Source organism: Oncorhynchus nerka, linkage group LG22, assembly GCF_034236695.1.
Source record: "Oncorhynchus nerka isolate Pitt River linkage group LG22, Oner_Uvic_2.0, whole genome shotgun sequence".
Lineage (NCBI taxonomy): Eukaryota > Metazoa > Chordata > Actinopteri > Salmoniformes > Salmonidae > Oncorhynchus > Oncorhynchus nerka.
This window is the reverse complement of record NC_088417.1, coordinates 59,432,664-59,450,508: the sequence shown is the minus strand read 5'-3', so window position 1 is coordinate 59,450,508 and position 17,845 is coordinate 59,432,664. Positions and strand designations below refer to the sequence as shown.

Here is a 17,845-nt window from a genome sequence, read left to right as displayed (position 1 = left end):
TAGTGAAGACATCGAAAGAATGAAATAACACATATGGGATCATGTAGTAACCAAAAAAGTGTTCAACAAATCAAAATGTATTTTAGATTTTAGATTCTTCAAATTATCCACCCTTTGTCTTGATGACAGCTTTGCACACTCTTCGCATTCTCTTAACCAGAAATATGAGGTAGTCACCTGGAATGCATTTCAATTAACAACTGTGCCTTGTTAAAAGTCCATTTCTTTCCTTCTTAATGCGTTTGAGCCAATCAGTTGTGTTGTGACAAGGTAGGAGTGGTATACAGCCCAAGTCCATATTATGGCAAGAACAACACAAATAAGCAAAGAGAAACGACAGTCCATCATTACTTTTAAGACATGAAGGTCAGTCAATGTGGAACATTTCAAACACTTTGAACGTTTCAAGTGCAGTCGCAAAAACCATCAAGCGCAATGATGAAACTGGCTCTCATGAAGACCGCTGCAGAGGATAAGTTCATTAGAGTTATCTGCACCTCAGATTGCAGCCACATAACAGACACATCTCAACAACAACTGTTCAGAGGAGACTGCGTGAATCAGGCCTTTATGGTTGAATTGCTGCAAAGAAACCACTACTAAAGGACACCAATAAGAAGATACTTTTTTGGGCCAAGAAACACGAGTAATGGACATTAGACCGGTGGAAATCTGAACTTTGGTTTGATGAGTCCAAATTTGAGATTTTTGGTTCCAACCACTGTGTTTTTGTGAGACACAGAATAGGTGAACGGATTATCTCTGCATGTGTGGTTCCCACCATGAAGCATGGAGGAGGTGTGGGGGTGCTTTGCTGGTGACACTGTCTGTGATTTATTTAGAATTCAAGGCACACTTAACCAGCTTGGCTAACACAGCATTCTGCAGCGATACACCATCCCATCTGGTTTGCGCTTAGTGGGACCATCATTTGTTTTTCAACAAGACAATGGCCCAAAACACACCTCCAGGCTGTGTAAGAGCTATTTGACCAAGTAGGAGAGTTATGGAGTGCTGCATCAGATGACCTGGCCTCCATAATCACCCAACCTCAACCCAATTAAGATGGTTTGTGATGAGTTGGACCGCAGAGTAAAGGAAAAGGAGCCAACAAGTGCTCAGCATATGTGGGAACTCCTTCAAGACTGTTAGAAAAGCATTCCTCATGAAGCTGGTTGAGAAAATGCCAAGAGTGTGCAAAGCTGTCATCAAGGCAAAAGGTGGCTACTATGAAGAATCTAAAATCTATAATATATTTTGATTTGTTTAACACTTTTTTGGTTGCTACATGATTCCATGTGTGTTATTTCATAGTTTTCATGTCTTCACTATTATTCTACAATGTAGAAAATAGTAAAAAAATAAAGAAAAACCCTTGAATGAGCAGGTGTGTCCAAACTTTTGACTGGTAGTGTGTGTGTGTGTGTGTGTGTGTGTGTGTGTGTGTGTATGTTTGCTAAGGTGCAGTGGTCAGTCCAGTTTAGTGTTCAGCAGTCTGATGGTTTGTAGATAGAAACGGTCTGGTTACAGACCTCATGCTACGATACCATCTGCCCCACGGTAAGGGAGTGAACATCTCGTGGTTGGGGTGTGTGTGCATATGTGTTTGGACGAATGAACCAACAAATCAATGAATGTGTGTTGGGCATGAGCATGTCTCTGTGTGTGTAATGCCTACATTGTGTATGTTTGCCTATATGCTTATACAGTATGTACTGTCCTTCCATTGCAGTGTAACCCTAACCCTGTTGTCCTTGTCTGTCTTCTACTCCAGACCTCCCCCCTCCACCAGAGCCACCTCCAGAGAACGGAGCAGTTCGGGGCCCAGCAGGGACTGTAGAATGTGGCAACACGTCCCTGGACAGAGAGGGGGGGCCCGGGACCTTGTCCTCCATGGAGAGGAAAGAAGGAGAGCGGAGCACTCCCAACAGGAAGGGATCGGGACAGCGACGCCAAGACGGTGAGTGGTGCAGATACTGAAGTGTGGTGTTCACACACATGCTCAGTCTCATATTCACAACACACACACAAGCACAGCCAGAGCTTTTGCAGTAGCCTATTAGTACTCGCACCCAAACACAGTCACTCATTCACCTGGAAAATACTCATTCACACAAATAATAATAATACATAAATCAATCATGCTCATGAACACGTTCTCTCACACATACTAACATATGAATACATTTAAATTCACAAATCCATCCATTCAAAACTCACGACTTAGTACTCCCTCCATCCTACAAGATCTTCTTATCAGTAGAATATAACCATTTCTCTTACTCTCCATTTCTAACATGTACATCTCTGATCCCTGACCCTAACTCTCCCCTCTCACCCAATCCCATCTCCTCCACAGATGAGGACCTGATCTCATATGGCAAACCCAGCTACCTGGCGGGGCGGGGGGGTCATATGTCCAGCAACTGCTCCACCACAGGAAGCTCCTCATCGCGGGGCTCCACAGGGTCACGAGGAGGTCACTGCCCGGGCAGGAAATGCAACGAGGAGCGGAGGTGATACAAGGTTTCTGGTTCTTGGCAGCCACAATATCTGCTGGTTTTCTCTTCTCTCTGGCATTTAGTTGAGCTATTCATATCAGGGGGGCAAGAAGAGACACTACGGTTGTGGTAATAGTGGTAATAGTGGTAATAGTGGTAATACAAGGGGACCATGGTGGGTTCTAGTTCTTGGGAGCTACAATGTCTACTGGTGTTCAGGGGTTATTTGGGGGCTGAGAAGAGATATACTACAGATGAGGTGACCTAGGGTAATGTCATGTTTTGTGTTTTAGCTAAGACCGGGATAGGCAACTCTTTTTAAAAAAACATGTTTCGCTTTAATATTGTAAATAGATTGTGGTTTCTGTCAATGTAATTGCCCACATCATTTCCAATCCCCCATATATATATATATATATATATATTTTTTTTTCCTTTATTATTGTCCCCTAACCCTATCATCCCTCAACTAATTGGAGTAAATGAATGGACAACAACACTTAGGCTTCTACTTCCAGCTTATACATACTATAGGCAACTGGTCTCTTTTAAAAAGTTCACTAGTTAACGAGTGTCAGCTCAAGATCTTTCCCTGCAGCCACTGTATCTCACAAGGCCAAAAATGTTGCAGCCTTCGTAGACCATGTACTATGAAAATATATACATCAATTCATTCAAGTGTGCCCCTTTACCATGCGCTGGTCTTTGTCAATAAAACAAAGTACAGATCAGCATCCAGCAAATGTATTCCGTTTCTGTACACAGTTCAGAGCATAGATAATATAGCAGTTAAATTGTTTATGGTTATGTGCTCGTTTCATACGTGTGTAAATAATCATTCACTAGCATGGAAATGCTGACATGAGGGATAACTGAGCAAAACGACAAGCCCTGTCAAGCTTATAGATATCTACTGTTGCTGACAAATACTATATTTCGCTCTATAAAACACACACTCACAAATGATTTCTCTCGCCATAAAAAAAAATATGCACGCACGCACACACACACACACACACACACAAAACACAAAATCCCCTGCACAGTGTGGGATAATGTCAAACTCAGCCCCCTCCCCTCCCCACCCCACTCTCCCTCTGTAGTGCACTGAGGGTACACCTTCTTTGTGGGATCGCTGCTTTAAGTGCACTCTGCGCAGGCTCCCTAGTGAGGGGGTAGAAGGCCTTTTAAGTGGATACAAGCTGTGTAGTATGTCCCCCGGGCTAAAAAAGACTAGAAAAGAAACAACCACAACAACATTTTGACATCTTTTCAAAAATGACTTTAGTAGTCAAACTACTGTATAACCACTTCCTGGTACATTGCATTTGCTCTGTGTGCCCATGGTGATTCCCAGTGGTAACTTACACTGTTCTACTAGCTTTCAACTGCCACTGTTGCGACCATTGTACCTCGATCTAAACAGAAAATTGGTAATATTGTAGTATTAAGTATCTTAATGTATGCCTAATATAAAATATACAGCATCTACCAACCTATCACCATGTCTAGCTTTGTCATTCATTCAGCTGGGCTATGCTCAGTAGAGCTTCAGCCAATTTGTACTAGATGACCTCGTTTATTAGGTGCAGAATTGGCTCTGTCGGTCCAGACACTGTCCTACAGATCTGCTGGTTCTCAGGCGATCAGTGACCCAACGATAGGTCGTTCCCCTTTGACCTGCACCCCCTGTGGACAACCCAGGAACTCACTCTGATGCCCCCCTCATCTCCACTTCCCTTCGTGCTCCACCAGGAACATTAAAGCCAGGGCCTTACAATAGACGGGCTGTGTGTTTCACTGGGGAGACAGTTTCGTGTTACCCCTCTCCTGTCACGGTGCTGAGCGTTTTCTTTCCACTTGGACAGAGCGGGTGAATGGGGGGCTTTGTTTGAATGGGGGGGTAGGGGCAAGGGTCTTTACTTTCTTTTTGTGTTTTGTGTGACTCCCTCAGATCTTGACTTCCTTGTTTAACAGCCAATCCCTCAAATGATTAGTCAAGTAGTCTATGAAGGACGAACAAGAGCTGCTCCCATAGGGCGGTTGACCAGCGTTTTGGGTTACAGTGAGATAGAATGTTTCTAAAAGCCCTCTTCAGCTCTATGGTTATTAGTACAAATTTGGGTTTTATTCCAACATTTTATAGTTTATAATTTAGCCACCTGGGTTGTTAAGCTCCTCTGATTTAGTTGTATAGCTGGTTTCCATTTTGAAAATGAATTGACAAATCAAATGCATTTTGTTGTATTTAAATCAAGTGATGTAGACGACCTTTGTGATTTATGAGAATCATCCTCAACACATGCTTTGTTAGAGCTCCTACCTGTTATGTGCAGATAATAAACAAGTCTTGGCTTTCTGCTTTTTGTTCCTTTTTTCACATCGTTTTCTGACACGTTTGTCTGTCTTTTTCAGGAAATGAGATAAGCGGAGACAGGAACATTCTCACGTAGAAACAAAACACGTTCCTTTGATGCCTCCCATTTTCTTTTTTTTCCATCGACGCAAACAGCTACAAAATAAAGAATATGATCACATTCTAAGGAACAATGGAAGAAGAACAGACTTTCATTCTTTTTTTTGCTATTATTATGATTATTTATGACTTTTGGGCTCATCCCGCATTCATTTGTAAATAGCCATCTCTGTACTGTTTTTACGTGGGTTCTGGATACAGGGATAGAAAAAGTATATTGTATTTATAATGAAAAAAAGGTCCATTATTATAAACCGTTAATGTCTTGAATGTGCCAACCTCTTTTTGTAGAAATGCATACCGTTTCGAGAAGCATAAAGGCTATTGCACTTGTTGTGGTGGAGAAACAACAAAAAATATGGAGCACAATGTGTGTTGTCAGGCAGCCGGCCGGACAGAAACTGCAGGGGTTCGTCGTCCTCTCAGGACGCCTCTGCCTGTCTTCTCTGTCGTCTTTGGATCCCTATCGCCTGTCGTCCGATGAGAATGTCGTTCTTTTCTACGTTAGATTTTATTATTTTTTTTACAGAGAAAGCTTGTTGTGAAAAGATTGTAACCGTCACTTTTTGAGTGTTGCTGCAATTGTGCGATGACTTGCGTATTCTGTTAAAAAAAGACCTGTTCTGTCGACTAACTTTTTGGTAGTCTTGTTGTTTTGTAAAAATACAATAAAATACATTTGTTGAACAATAAATACACTTTTTTACTTTACAGGGTGACTGCACTTCCTGATTTGGCCTCGTTTTGAAGATTGCGCATTAAGAATTGCTAGCAGCCATGACTGAAGGAAAATGAGTCTTGTCTTTGGGGGTGTGGTGTGACGTGGGTGGTTTGATGTGGGTGTGCTATGTCAGAGAGGAAGAGGCGAAGCGAGTGGGAGAACTGCTCCCAAAATCTGCTGCCTTCTCCAGCAGATTGGTTAACAAAAAAAATGGATTACTTATTTGCTATGTGTGGCTTATTTGACTGAATGTAAGTTTCATAGTACTTAGGTTGTTACGAGTACTGATATATGTAGGACACGTGACATCCCGGCAACTTTGAGAAAATACACTTCATATCGGAGTTGCACCTGTTGTTCACACCCATATCTGCCCTCTCATTGGCTAGAATGATCCCACCTGCTCTTGCCTTCTCCCGACTGCCTTCCATTTGTGAAGACATTTGTTTTCATTGTTAGAGCAGCCGCTTGAGTATTTGATCAATATAATGGATCACCTGTGGTTATGTTTGCATATCATACCCTGGCAGGTACTTTTCTTTGACCATTCTGAGTCACTGTAACAACAAATCAAATCAAATGTATTTGTCACATACACATGGTTAGCAGATGTTAATGCGAGTGTAGCGAAATGCTTGTGCTTCTAGTTCCGACAATGCAGTAATAACCAACAAGTAATCTAGCTAACAATTCCAAAACTACTACCTTATAGACACAAGTGTAAGGGGATAAAGAATATGTACATAAAGATATATGAATGAGTGATGGTACAGAGCGGCATAGGCAAGATACAGTAGATGGTATCGAGTACAGTATATACATATGAGATGAGTATGTAAACAAAGTGGCATAGTTAAAGTGGCTAGTGATACATGTATTACATAAAGATGCAGTAGATGATATAGAGTACAGTATATACGTATACATATGAGATGAATGATGTAGGGTATGTAAACATTATATTAGGTAGCATTGTTTAAAGTGGCTAGTGATATATTTTACATCAATTTCCATCAATTCCCATTATTAAAGTGGCTGGAGTTGAGTCAGTGTGTTGGCAGCAGCCACTCAATGTTAGTGGTGGCTGTTTAACAATCTGATGGCCTTGAGATAGAAGCTGTTTTTCAGTCTCTCGGTCCCAGCTTTGATGCACCTGTACTGACCTCGCCTTCTGGATGATAGCGGGGTGAACAGGCAGTGGCTCGGGTGGTTGTTGTCCTTGATGATCTTTATGGCCTCCCTGTGACATCGGGTGGTGTAGGTTTCCTGGAGGGCAGGTAGTTTGCCCCCGGTGATGCGTTGTGCAGACCTCACTACCCTCTGGAGAGCCTTACGGTTGTGGGTGGAGCAGTTGCCGTACCAGGCGGTGATACAGCCCGCCAGGATGCTCTCGATCGTGCATCTGTAGAAGTTTGTGAGTGCTTTTGGTGACAAGCCGAATTTCTTCAACCTCCTGAGGTTGAAGAGGCGCTGCTGCGCCTTCTTCACGATGCTGTCTGTGTGGGTGGACCAATTCAGTTTGTCTGTGATGTGTACGCCGAGGAACTTAAAACTTACTACCCTCTCCACTACTGTTCTATCGATGTGGATAGGGGGGTGTTCCCTCTGCTGTTTCCTGAAGTCCAAAATCATCTCCTTAGTTTTGTTGACGTTGAGTGTGAGGTTATTTTCCTGACACCACACTCCGAGGGCCCTCACCTCCTCCCTGTAGGCCGTCTCGTCGTTGTTGGTAATCAAGCCTACCACTGTTGTGTCGTCCGCAAACTTGATGATTGAGTTGGAGGTGTGCGTGGCCACGCAGTCGTGGGTGAACAGGGAGTACAGGAGAGGGCTCAGAACACACCCTTGTGGGGCCCCAGTGTTGAGGATCAGCGGGGTGGAGATGTTGTTGCGTACCCTCACCACCTGGGGGCGGCCCGTCAGGAAGTCCAGTACCCAGTTGCACAGGGCAGGGTCGAGACCCAGGGTCTCGAGCTTGATGACGAGCTTGGAGGGTACTATGGTATTAAATGCCGAGCTGTAGTCGATGAACAGCATTCTCACATAGGTATTCATCTTGTCCAGATGGGTTAGGGCAGTGTGCAGTGTGGTTGAGATTGCATCGTCTGTGGACCTATTTGGGCGGTAAGCAAATTGGAGTGGGTCTAGGGTGTCAGGTAGTGTGGAGGTGATATGGTCCTTGACTAGTCTCTCAAAGCACTTCATGATGACGGAAGCGAGTGCTACGGGGTGGTAGTCGTTTAGCTCAGTTACCTTAGCTTTCTTGGGAACAGGAACAATGGTGGCCCTCTTGAAGCATGTGGGAACAGCAGACTGGGATAGGGATTGGGATTGATTGAATATGTCCGTAAACACACCAGCCCCTAGCCACTTTAGCCACTTCATTAAAATAGTCATCTAAGATGAATCAGGAAATCTGTCATTAATTTAGATGTTTCTTCTGAGGTCTTAGTCGCGCAATTTCACATCCAGCTAAGGTCTTTAGTGCAGTATTTCTCAAGTAAAATGATTTGCCTGAAAAACTTGTCAGTGCACTTCATACAGTCTATCCAGTCAGGAAAGTCTGGCTGCACGCTTAGGACTGATTTCTTGGCACAATAACATGTCTACATCTGCAAGCTGTCAAACTATCGCAAATATTGTAAAGCACAAGCTACATGCTGTTCATCAGTGCCGAAATCACTTTCTAGTTAGCTAACTTTGTGTTTGTCAATGAAGCTAGCAAGTGGTAGCTAGCAGGCACATTGAGCAGCTGGTCCACAATAAACTTACTAAGTCATTGGCGAGTGGCGACGTGTGTGCTTCAGTGCCATTTATTTGTTTACAACTTTCTCACTATCTATTACCAGAGTGTGTCTGTCTGGCAGTGTTTCATAAGGAATCTGAGGTCTGAGGCACTGCTTAATGGGATGTCTGTCTCACTGTCTGCTCCTATGATTGAATAGAGCACGCACAGATGATAGAGCGCAATCAGCACAGCTGCTTCTCTTGTGTTAGTGGGCACTGCGCAAGTGGGCATGATCGTAATCCCAACCCTCCAGTAAATTGTGACGAACTCACAAAACTGTTTTGGATGAGACTGACTTATTATCCTATTTACACTTTGTTGTGAATTTTGACTGTATAATTTATGTTTATGACTTATATTGATGCCACATAGGCCGTATAAAACTACTATAAAACAGACATTTTGGTTCTAAGGGGCAGTTGAACTTTAAAGTGTTTCATAAGAATGTCTTCTAATACATGTTTACAGTGTACAACTAGAATAAAACCAAATTAGACAGATCCAAATTTATAGTTAGTTAGATTTGGCACCAAGACCGAACAATTTCTCCAACTGCAGAAAGCTAGCTCTACACAACAGAGTATGTAGAATTTACACTCAAATTGAGGTAACTATGGAAACATCTGGCAAACTTTTGGTTAGGGGGAGAACTGTCAGGTGGAGTGAAAGTGTAAAAGCTGAAGTCATGTTTTCATTATTTTCCTCCTGAAGCCTCTGACTATTCACAGTACATTCCACATGATTGGCTCTGCATGGAGAAGCATGACATTGCCAATGTGAGAGGGCTTTGCCTAGAGTTCAGAGTGATTTTTTTAAAACTCTCCTCTATCCACCTGAGACATCACCCACGACCCTAAGGTGCCTTATGTGCGCACACACACAAACACACACACACGCCATAGAGTATCCTGCTAGTGCTACTGTCATTGTGCCCCAGTAGTGAACTGAAAAAGGACAAAATGGGTTGTCTTTGCACTGTACTGTAGCCTACTGTTGTGCCCTTGAACAACGAGGCATGTTGCAGAGTTGACAGTGTTTTGGGTCTAGCTGGATCAAGGAAAATTCATAAGGAAGTGGGGAAGGGACTACTCCCTGTGGAGCTCCAATGCATTCCTTTGTAGTTAATCAGGATGCACTACTACGTCACGTCACAAATACTACATGATACACGTGCCCCGAATTAACATATTCAGACCAAATCATATACATATTATATCTGCGCTCGACAGAGACAACACAAAACTGTGATGTACGACTGATATAAAAGTACTTCTACCTTACTAGTGTACTGACGTTCATGTACACCTAAACACTGCATCCACTCCGAGGACAAATATGCTGACATACTAGCTCACAGACCCTCTCGGCACCCTCACACCTCACCCCACTTACCTCCCACCCTCATGGGCATCCTGGAAGACCCTTTACTCCCTTAAACTTCCAAGTCCTCCCCCCTCCCTCGCTCCTTTTCTCCCCTCTTGACATAAATCATCCTGCTCATTCATTAGGCCAGAGTCAGGCTAGAAACGCCCACTAAAGAAAGAGAGGGGGAATAGTCTGAGAAAGGGAGGGAGGGATGAGGAGGAGGTTGGGGAGTTGGGGATGGGGTGGAGTGGGTCATTGAAATCCCTGTCCTGTCCAAAATGTCACATTCCAATTTCCATGTTAATGGCACAGCCGAGAAGAGATGTACGCTTTTGTCTTTTGGGAAGACGTTTTATATGCAAAAGGGGTCGCAAACAAAGCCGTATGCAGTCAAGAGGATATTTGAGCAGAGTTAACGGTCAACTTTGTGAATTAAAAAACGGTCCAACTGTGCCTCTTTCTCAATTTTTACCATCCTGGTAATGCTCGCCGCGAACGACGAAGCTAGTTCATTTCCTAAGCTTGCCACAATAGCTAGCCAGTAACTCCTCCAGTATGTGTTGACTTAGTTTCACAGGATTTGTTTTTGGACGGAAGCTGTAGCGATCGGTAAGAAATGGCACTTTTGTAGCCAAATATCGCAATCATCCATTTTCTTTTAAGCATTAAATGGCCTGATATGATGGTGCACTGATCAGTTATAACGTGATTTTTGTGTTTTTGCCCAAACCCAACCTTTAATAGAGATGGGTAGGTTGGACTGTCTTTGAAAACTGTGAGAATGTGGCAAGGTGTTAAGTCAAAACATAGTATATGAAAACTGGACGTATGTATGAATGTAAACGAGAAGAGATGAGAATAGTAGAAGAGAGAGGGAGAAGAAAAGAGGGAGAAGAAAAGAGAACATGAGAACAGAAGAGAAGAGAAAATGAGAAAGATGGAGGGACCCTTCTGTCTAATCTGGTCCAGACCAGATCTGGGTCACAGAGGGCCAACAGAAGGCAGGCTCTGATGGGGGGGTCTGACCAATCCATTATAGGCTCTGATCACACAAGGCATTGGAAAGACTACCAACCAAGGCCAAACACATCCAATATGACACCAGCACACAGCACTGAGAGTATGTGTGTGAGTAAGAGAGAGAGTTGTATATTATCTATCTCACTTGCTTTGGCAATGTTAACATATGTTTCCCATGCCAATAAAGCCCCTTGAATTGAATTGAGTGAGTATGTGAGTGAGATATATATAGAGAGAACATGTGGGTGAGATATATATATATAGAGAGAGAGAGTGTATGTGAGTGAGAGACAAAACATGTGAGTGAATGAGAGAGAGTGAGAAAGAGACTGAGGGTGTTTGAATAGTAAGGGGAAAGCAACCGACTGTAGAGGAAAGTCAAAGAGTGAAGTCGGGGGAGGTGCATCTTTGACAGCCGAAAGTCAGACACTAAGGTGGTTTCCCAACAGGAAGGCTCAACTCAACATGGCAGTTGCCATTGTTAATATACGTTGGTCTTTATATTGTCTAAATAAACTGCTCCAACCATTATATCACACGCCCAAACTGAAATCATGTGTGTACAGTGCAAAGTATTCAGACCCCTTGACTTTTTCAACATTTTGTTACCTTACAGCCTTATTCTAAAATATAATTTTTTTAAATCCTTCATCAATCTACACACAATACCCCATAATGACGAAGCAAAAACAGATTGTTAGAAACTGAAATATCACATTTACATAAGTATTCAGACCCTTTACGTAGTACTATCTTGCAGCACCATTGGCAGCAATTACAGCCTTGAGTTTTCTTGGGTATGACGCTACAAGCTTGGCACACCTGTATTTGGGTAGTGTCTCCCATTTTCTCTGCAGATCCTCTCAAGCTCTGTCAGGTTGGATGGGGAGCGTCGCTGCACAGCTATTTTCAGGTCTTTCCAGAAATGTTCAATCGGGTTCAAGGCCTGGTTCTGGCTGAGCCACTCAAGGACATTCCGAGACTTGTCCCGAAGCCACTCCTGCGTTGTCTTGGCTGTGTGCTTAGGGTGGTTTTCCAGTTGGAAGGTGAACGGTCGACCCAGTCTGAGGTCCTGAGTGCTCTGGAGCAGGTGTTCATCAAGGATCTCTCTGTACCTTGCTTCGTTCATTTTTCCCTCGATCCTGACTAGTCTACCAGTCCCTTCCGCTACAAAAACATCCCCATAGCATGATTCTGCTACCACTAGGTCTGTTGCGGTGACTGTATTATCGCCACACTGGCGGTCTTGAGTCATGAAGACAGTCAAATTCCACATGACCATTTAGTCGTGGTAATTAGGCTTCTCCAAGCTCTGATGCTGAAGATGGTCATTAGTAGCCTACCAAACTTGCTAACTGTCTGGTACTCAACACTCTATTGTCCCTCTAATCCTAATCAAACACTCCATGAGAGCTCATGTTGCTCAACATTTCAATAGGCTATGCAATTGTGCGAGAAAACAGAGTCATGGCCTCTACTGAAAAGAGGAGGATCAGCTTTCTATAGGCTAAGCCTACAATATTTATTTTTCAACTTCCCTAATATTAAGCACATTGCTGATATTTACAACAGGAGTATAGCTTACCTGGCTGGCATGAGAAAAGAAACATGGGGAAAGTGTCCTCCATTCGCTATTTAAGTGCATAGATGACATGTATTTTTTCCAGCTGCCCCTGTTTCGATACAGGTGCATGATAATGGTCCATTCTAAATCAAAACAAATGTCACACTTCTATTACTTAGTATATGTAAAGCCAAGATGAAATCAAGTATAGTTTGATGGGTGACAATATTAGCCTATCACTTGTGAAGGATATATTATCACTTGTGAATGATGCCCAGCATAAGAAACAATGCCTTTTTTTCTCAACTTTTTCAAATCATATTCGCACACCTCATGTAGCCTAGCCCATAGGCCTATATGTTTTAATAAGGTTTGTATCACAACTAAAGTGGCCAAATGCACATGAATCCACTTTACAAGGGGTGTAGAGCCTAACTGGCACACATAAGCAGCATGTGAGTTTCAAGTTTGGGGAAGATCCTTTTCACCATAAAAATGTACCTTTATAATAAAAGCATTACATGCATAATCGCATTTGTGGTCACTTTTGATAATGGTGTTTTCCCGCTAATGGAACATTTGCGCTGATAGCCTACTGCCGTGTGGGCATTGCTGTGCTTATAATGTGAAGAAATAGTCTAATAGTTTACCAACATTTTAAGCTTAACAGTCTGATCTGTTGCGTCAGCCTCATTGCGTAAACATTTTTTTTTATCCCAATGGTTGTATTAATTTGGGATCTATCGCATCCCACAACTGTCCCAGACTATGTTTGGAATATTTATTTCTTGCACAGAATAGAATGTGTAAACTTTTGTACTATGGGGGATAGTAGATAGACATAGGTTAGTGCTTTTGCTGTTTGTTAGGCCTTACTCATCTTGTTGTCTGACGAAAAGTAAATGTGGACAGTTCTTCCAAAAATATGCACATCAGAATTGGATAAGGACACGCGCAGTTTCGTCCCTGATGTGTCTGTCTTCACTTGTAGCCTGTGAGAAAGACCCGATCAGGTGATGGAGAGCTGTGTGAGTGAGGTGAGAGGTGCAGGCAGCATTTTGGGAGAAAGGATGCAAAAAGCATAGATGTATTATCAAGTGCTTCTCAAATTGTGTATGAGAGACTGACGAAGTGTGTACAGCCAGCACAAAGAAAACTAAGCAGAGCTCATGCCTTTCAAGCCACTTTTCTCAAATCATCATTAGAGTTGCATCATGCAGCCTTACAATGTATTACAAATCTAAACATATAGCCCAATGTTTGTAGAACAACTAACGTTACATTAATAACTCTAAATTAAGCATATAGAAGTTCCTATTTCTTTGTTAACCGCTCAACACAGAATAGCTGCATGTGTGCACTCCCTCAAGTCGTTTGGAGAAAATATCCTTTCTATTTTATTCAGCTTTGTTCAAATGTATTCTTCAAACTGTAAAATAATTTAAAACAATGCCACAGAATTGTAAGCAAATCTTTTCTGCTAAATGAACTTGTGTAGCCCACAGCCAAGGACAACTCATAGTATGCTATTCTGTTCTTTCTTCATATCATGCTTCTTTAGACCTGTCTAAAATACATCATGGATTTATTGTGAAGGTGTAGGCAATATTACATGGATTTATTAGACTTTTTCAAATGTAGATGTTCCAAAGGTCAGCATCAGTGACCTGTGTGGAAGACAAGAGATGCTAAATGTTTGTTTTTTAAAATGTTACCTTTATTTAACTAGGCAAGTCAGTTATGAACAAATTCTTATTTACAATGACAGCCTACCCCGGCAATGCTGGGCCAATTGTTCATGGATTTATTTATTTACTATGGGACTCCCAATCACAGCCGGATGTGATGCATCCTGGATTCAAACCAGGGACTGCAGTGACACCTCTATGCACTGAAATGCAGTGCCTTAGACCGCTGAGCCACTCGGGAGCCCAATTACAGTGAGACAGAAAGTAATTTGCTTGACAATCACTGGCTGATGAAATTTCATGACCACCACAGCCCTAGCTGTCACCATGCATCCCCGTAGGGATGGTGCCAGGTTTCCTCCAGACATGACGCTTGGCATTCAGGCCAAAGATTTCAATCTGGTTTGTTCAGACCAGATAATCTTGTTTCTCATGGTCTTAGAGTCCTTCAGGTGACTTTTGACAAACTCCAAGCGGGCTGTCATGTGCTTTTTACTGAGGAGTGGCTTCCGTCTGGCCACTCTACCATAAATGCCTGATTGGTGGAGTGCTGCAAACATGGTTGTCTTTCTGGAAGGTTCTCCCATCTCCACAGATGGAGCACTGTCAGAATGACCATCGGGTTCTTGGTCCCCTCCCTGACCAAGGCCCTATTCCACTGATTGCTCAGTTTGGCCGGGCGGACAGCTCTAGGAAAAGTATTGTGGTGGTTCCAAACTTCTTCCATTTAAGAATGATGGAGGCCACTGTGTTCTTGGGGACCTTCAATGCTGCAAAACATTTTTGGCACCCTTCCTCAGATCTGTGCCTCGACACAATCCTGTCTTGGAGCTTAACAGACAATTCCTTCAACCTCATAGCTTGGTTTTTGCTCTGACAGGCACTATTAACTGTGGGAGCTTATATAGACAGTTGTGTGCCTTTCCAAATCATGTAACCTCTATGGGATCGGTGTCACTAAACGGGACAATTGTTGCTCAATATATGATCATTTGACTAGAATGACGTAAACAACAGCCAACTTTCCGGGACACAAATCTTATATGGGCAAAAAGCTGAAATTCTTGTTAATCTAACTGCACTGTCCAATTTACAGTATTACCATAGCATTTTTGTATGTTCTCTATAGTTATGTACTTGAAAATGTATACATTGACCAATTCAGCACATTTGGAGAAATTCCTTGCAGACTTGATACAAAATATTGTGTAGTGATGTAAGTCTTCACTGGATCAGCCTGAAACCTTGCACAGACACTGCTGCGATCGTGTGGATAACCTCTAAATGTATGGCATCTCAAAGATGTTGAAAAAGAAATTGAAAAAGCATGTTTTGTTTTTTTGTATTATCTTTTACCAGATCTAATATGTTTTATTCTCCTACATTCATTTCACAATTCCACTAACTTCAAAGAGTTTCCTTTCAAATGGTATCAATAATATGCATATCCTTGCTTCAAGTCCTGAGCTACAGGCGGTTGGATATGCGTATGTCATTTTAGGCGGAAATTGAAAAATAGGGTTCAACTCTTAAGAGGAATTTACCACAGGTGGACTCCAATCAAGCTGTAGAAACATCTCAAGGATGATCAATGGAAACACGATGCACCTGAGCTCAATTTCTAGTCTCATAGCATAGGGTCTGAATACTTATGTAAATAAGGTATTTCAGTTTTTATTTAATATATTGGCAAAAATCTCTAAACCTGTTTTCGCTTTGTCATTATGGGATATTGTGTGTAGATTGAGGGGGAAAATATAATTGAATCTATTTTAGAATATGGCTGTAACGTAACAAAATGTGGACAAAGGGATGGGGTCTGAATACTTTCCGAGTACACTGTATGTACAGGTAACAGCCAAAATAATGGAAACACTTGAGTGAATGAGGGATACAACATATTTGAACCCTTATGGGAGATTCTGGAGCGGTGCACGAGAAAGTGTTTTCCACCACCATCAACAAACCACCAAATTATAGCATTTCTTGAGGAAAAATGGTGTTGCATCCCTCCAAGAGTTCCAGACACTTGTCAAATCTATGCCAAAGTGCATTGAAGCAGTTCTGGCTCATGGTGGCCCAAAGCCCTATGTAGATGTTTCCTTTATTTTGGCAATTGCCTGTACATTGTACATTTAATCAGTGAGAGAGACTCGAATATCACATTAATTTATATATATCCACAGTGTACATGGCAAAGTTGGTTCCTCTTTCAGTAATGTCTTTGGTCACATTCGCGTTGGGTCAAGCAAAAACCTTAGTAAAGTGTAGACTTGACTGTGAAATGATTACTTACAAGCACTTTCCCAACAATGCAGAGTTAAAAAGTAAGACAAATTTGCCAAACATAAAAAAGGAAATAGTAACAAAATAACAATAACGAGACTACATACAAGGAGCTACCGCTACCGAGTCAATGTACAGGGCTACGAGGTAGTTGAGATATGTAAAAGTGACTAGGCAATCAGGATAGATAATAAACTGAGTAGCAGCAGCGTATGTGAAAGAGTGTCTATATCGGAGTATGTGAGTGCGTAGAATCAATATGCATGTGTGTGTACATTTTCTATGTGTGAGCGTACGTTGTGGGTGTGTGTGTCACAGGAGGTTGGTGGCACCTTAATTGGGGAGGACATGCTCATAGTAATGGCTGGAACAGTATAAATGGTATCTAACTCATCAAACGTGGTCTCCATGCGTTTGATACCATTCCATTAACTCCATTCCAGCCATTATTATGAGCCGTCCTCCCCTAAACAGCCTCCTGTGTTGTGCATGTTGGCGTGTCAGTATAGTGTGTGGATAGATTTCAGTGAGTGTGCATAGAGCCGGTGCAAGAGAGTCAGTGCAAATAAATAGGGGGTCAATGCAAATAGTCAGGGCAGCCATTTGATGAACCGTTACGCAGTCTTATGTCTTGTGCGCTCAGTCACTGCTCGTAATGCAGTAGCAGAGAGAACAGTCTATGGACTTGGGTGGCTGGAGACTTCTTCTGACACAGCCTGATACAGATGTCCTGGATGGCACGGAGCTCAGGCCCAGTAACGTACTGGGCCATACGGACTAGCTTCTGTAGCGGCTTGTGGTCAGATGCCAAGCAGTTGCCATACCAGGCGGTGATGTCAAGATGCTCCACACGGTGTAGCTGTAGAACGTTTGAGGATCTGAGGGCCCATGCCTAATCTCCCACAAAATCTTCTCAGTAGGAAGATTCGTCGTCGTACCCTCTTCACAACTGTGTTGGTGTGTTTGGACCATGATGAGTCCTTAGCGATGTGGACGTGGAGGAATTTGAAGTTCTCGACCCACTCCCGTACACCCCTGTCGATATGAATGGCGGTAAAGAGCAACTGCAGAAACTTGCAATTGACTGCAGTCAAAACTTCATGACCTTTGATCACATGATTTTTGTGAAGTTCAGGCATTGGACACCGCAGGGGGCTGGTGGCACCTTAATTGGGGAGGACAGGCTTGTGGTAATGGCTGGAACGGAATAGGTGGAATGATATCAAATACATCAAACACATGGTTTCAATGCTGGTTTCCATGTTCCGTTCCAGACAGTTATGAGCCGTCCTCCCCTCAGCAGCCTCCACTGGTGGACATGTAGGTGCAAGTTAGAACATTTTTAAACCAATAATGCAACACACTTTGAGTGATCCGCTCAAACCCTCACAGCGTGTGTGTGTCTGCGCGTGAATGTGGAAGTGTGTGTGATGAAG

The 17,845-nt window shown here is 42.7% G+C and overlaps 1 protein-coding gene across 4 annotated transcripts in view; it reads left to right on the top strand.

Moving 5' to 3' along the window:
* Window positions 1-5,688, top strand: part of LOC115105416 (roundabout homolog 2-like) — a 120,704-nt gene extending 115,016 nt beyond the window's left edge. For all 4 annotated transcript variants that reach the window (XM_065007287.1, XM_029627447.2, XM_029627445.2 and 1 more), the window contains 3 exons: window positions 1,775-1,960; window positions 2,360-2,516; window positions 4,917-5,688. In XM_065007287.1, the coding sequence (XP_064863359.1) occupies window positions 1,775-1,960; window positions 2,360-2,516; window positions 4,917-4,923 (350 nt within the window). In that variant the 3' untranslated portion in view covers window positions 4,924-5,688. The remainder of the gene's footprint in view (window positions 1-1,774; window positions 1,961-2,359; window positions 2,517-4,916) is intronic.
* The last annotated feature ends 12,157 nt before the right edge of the window (window positions 5,689-17,845 follow it).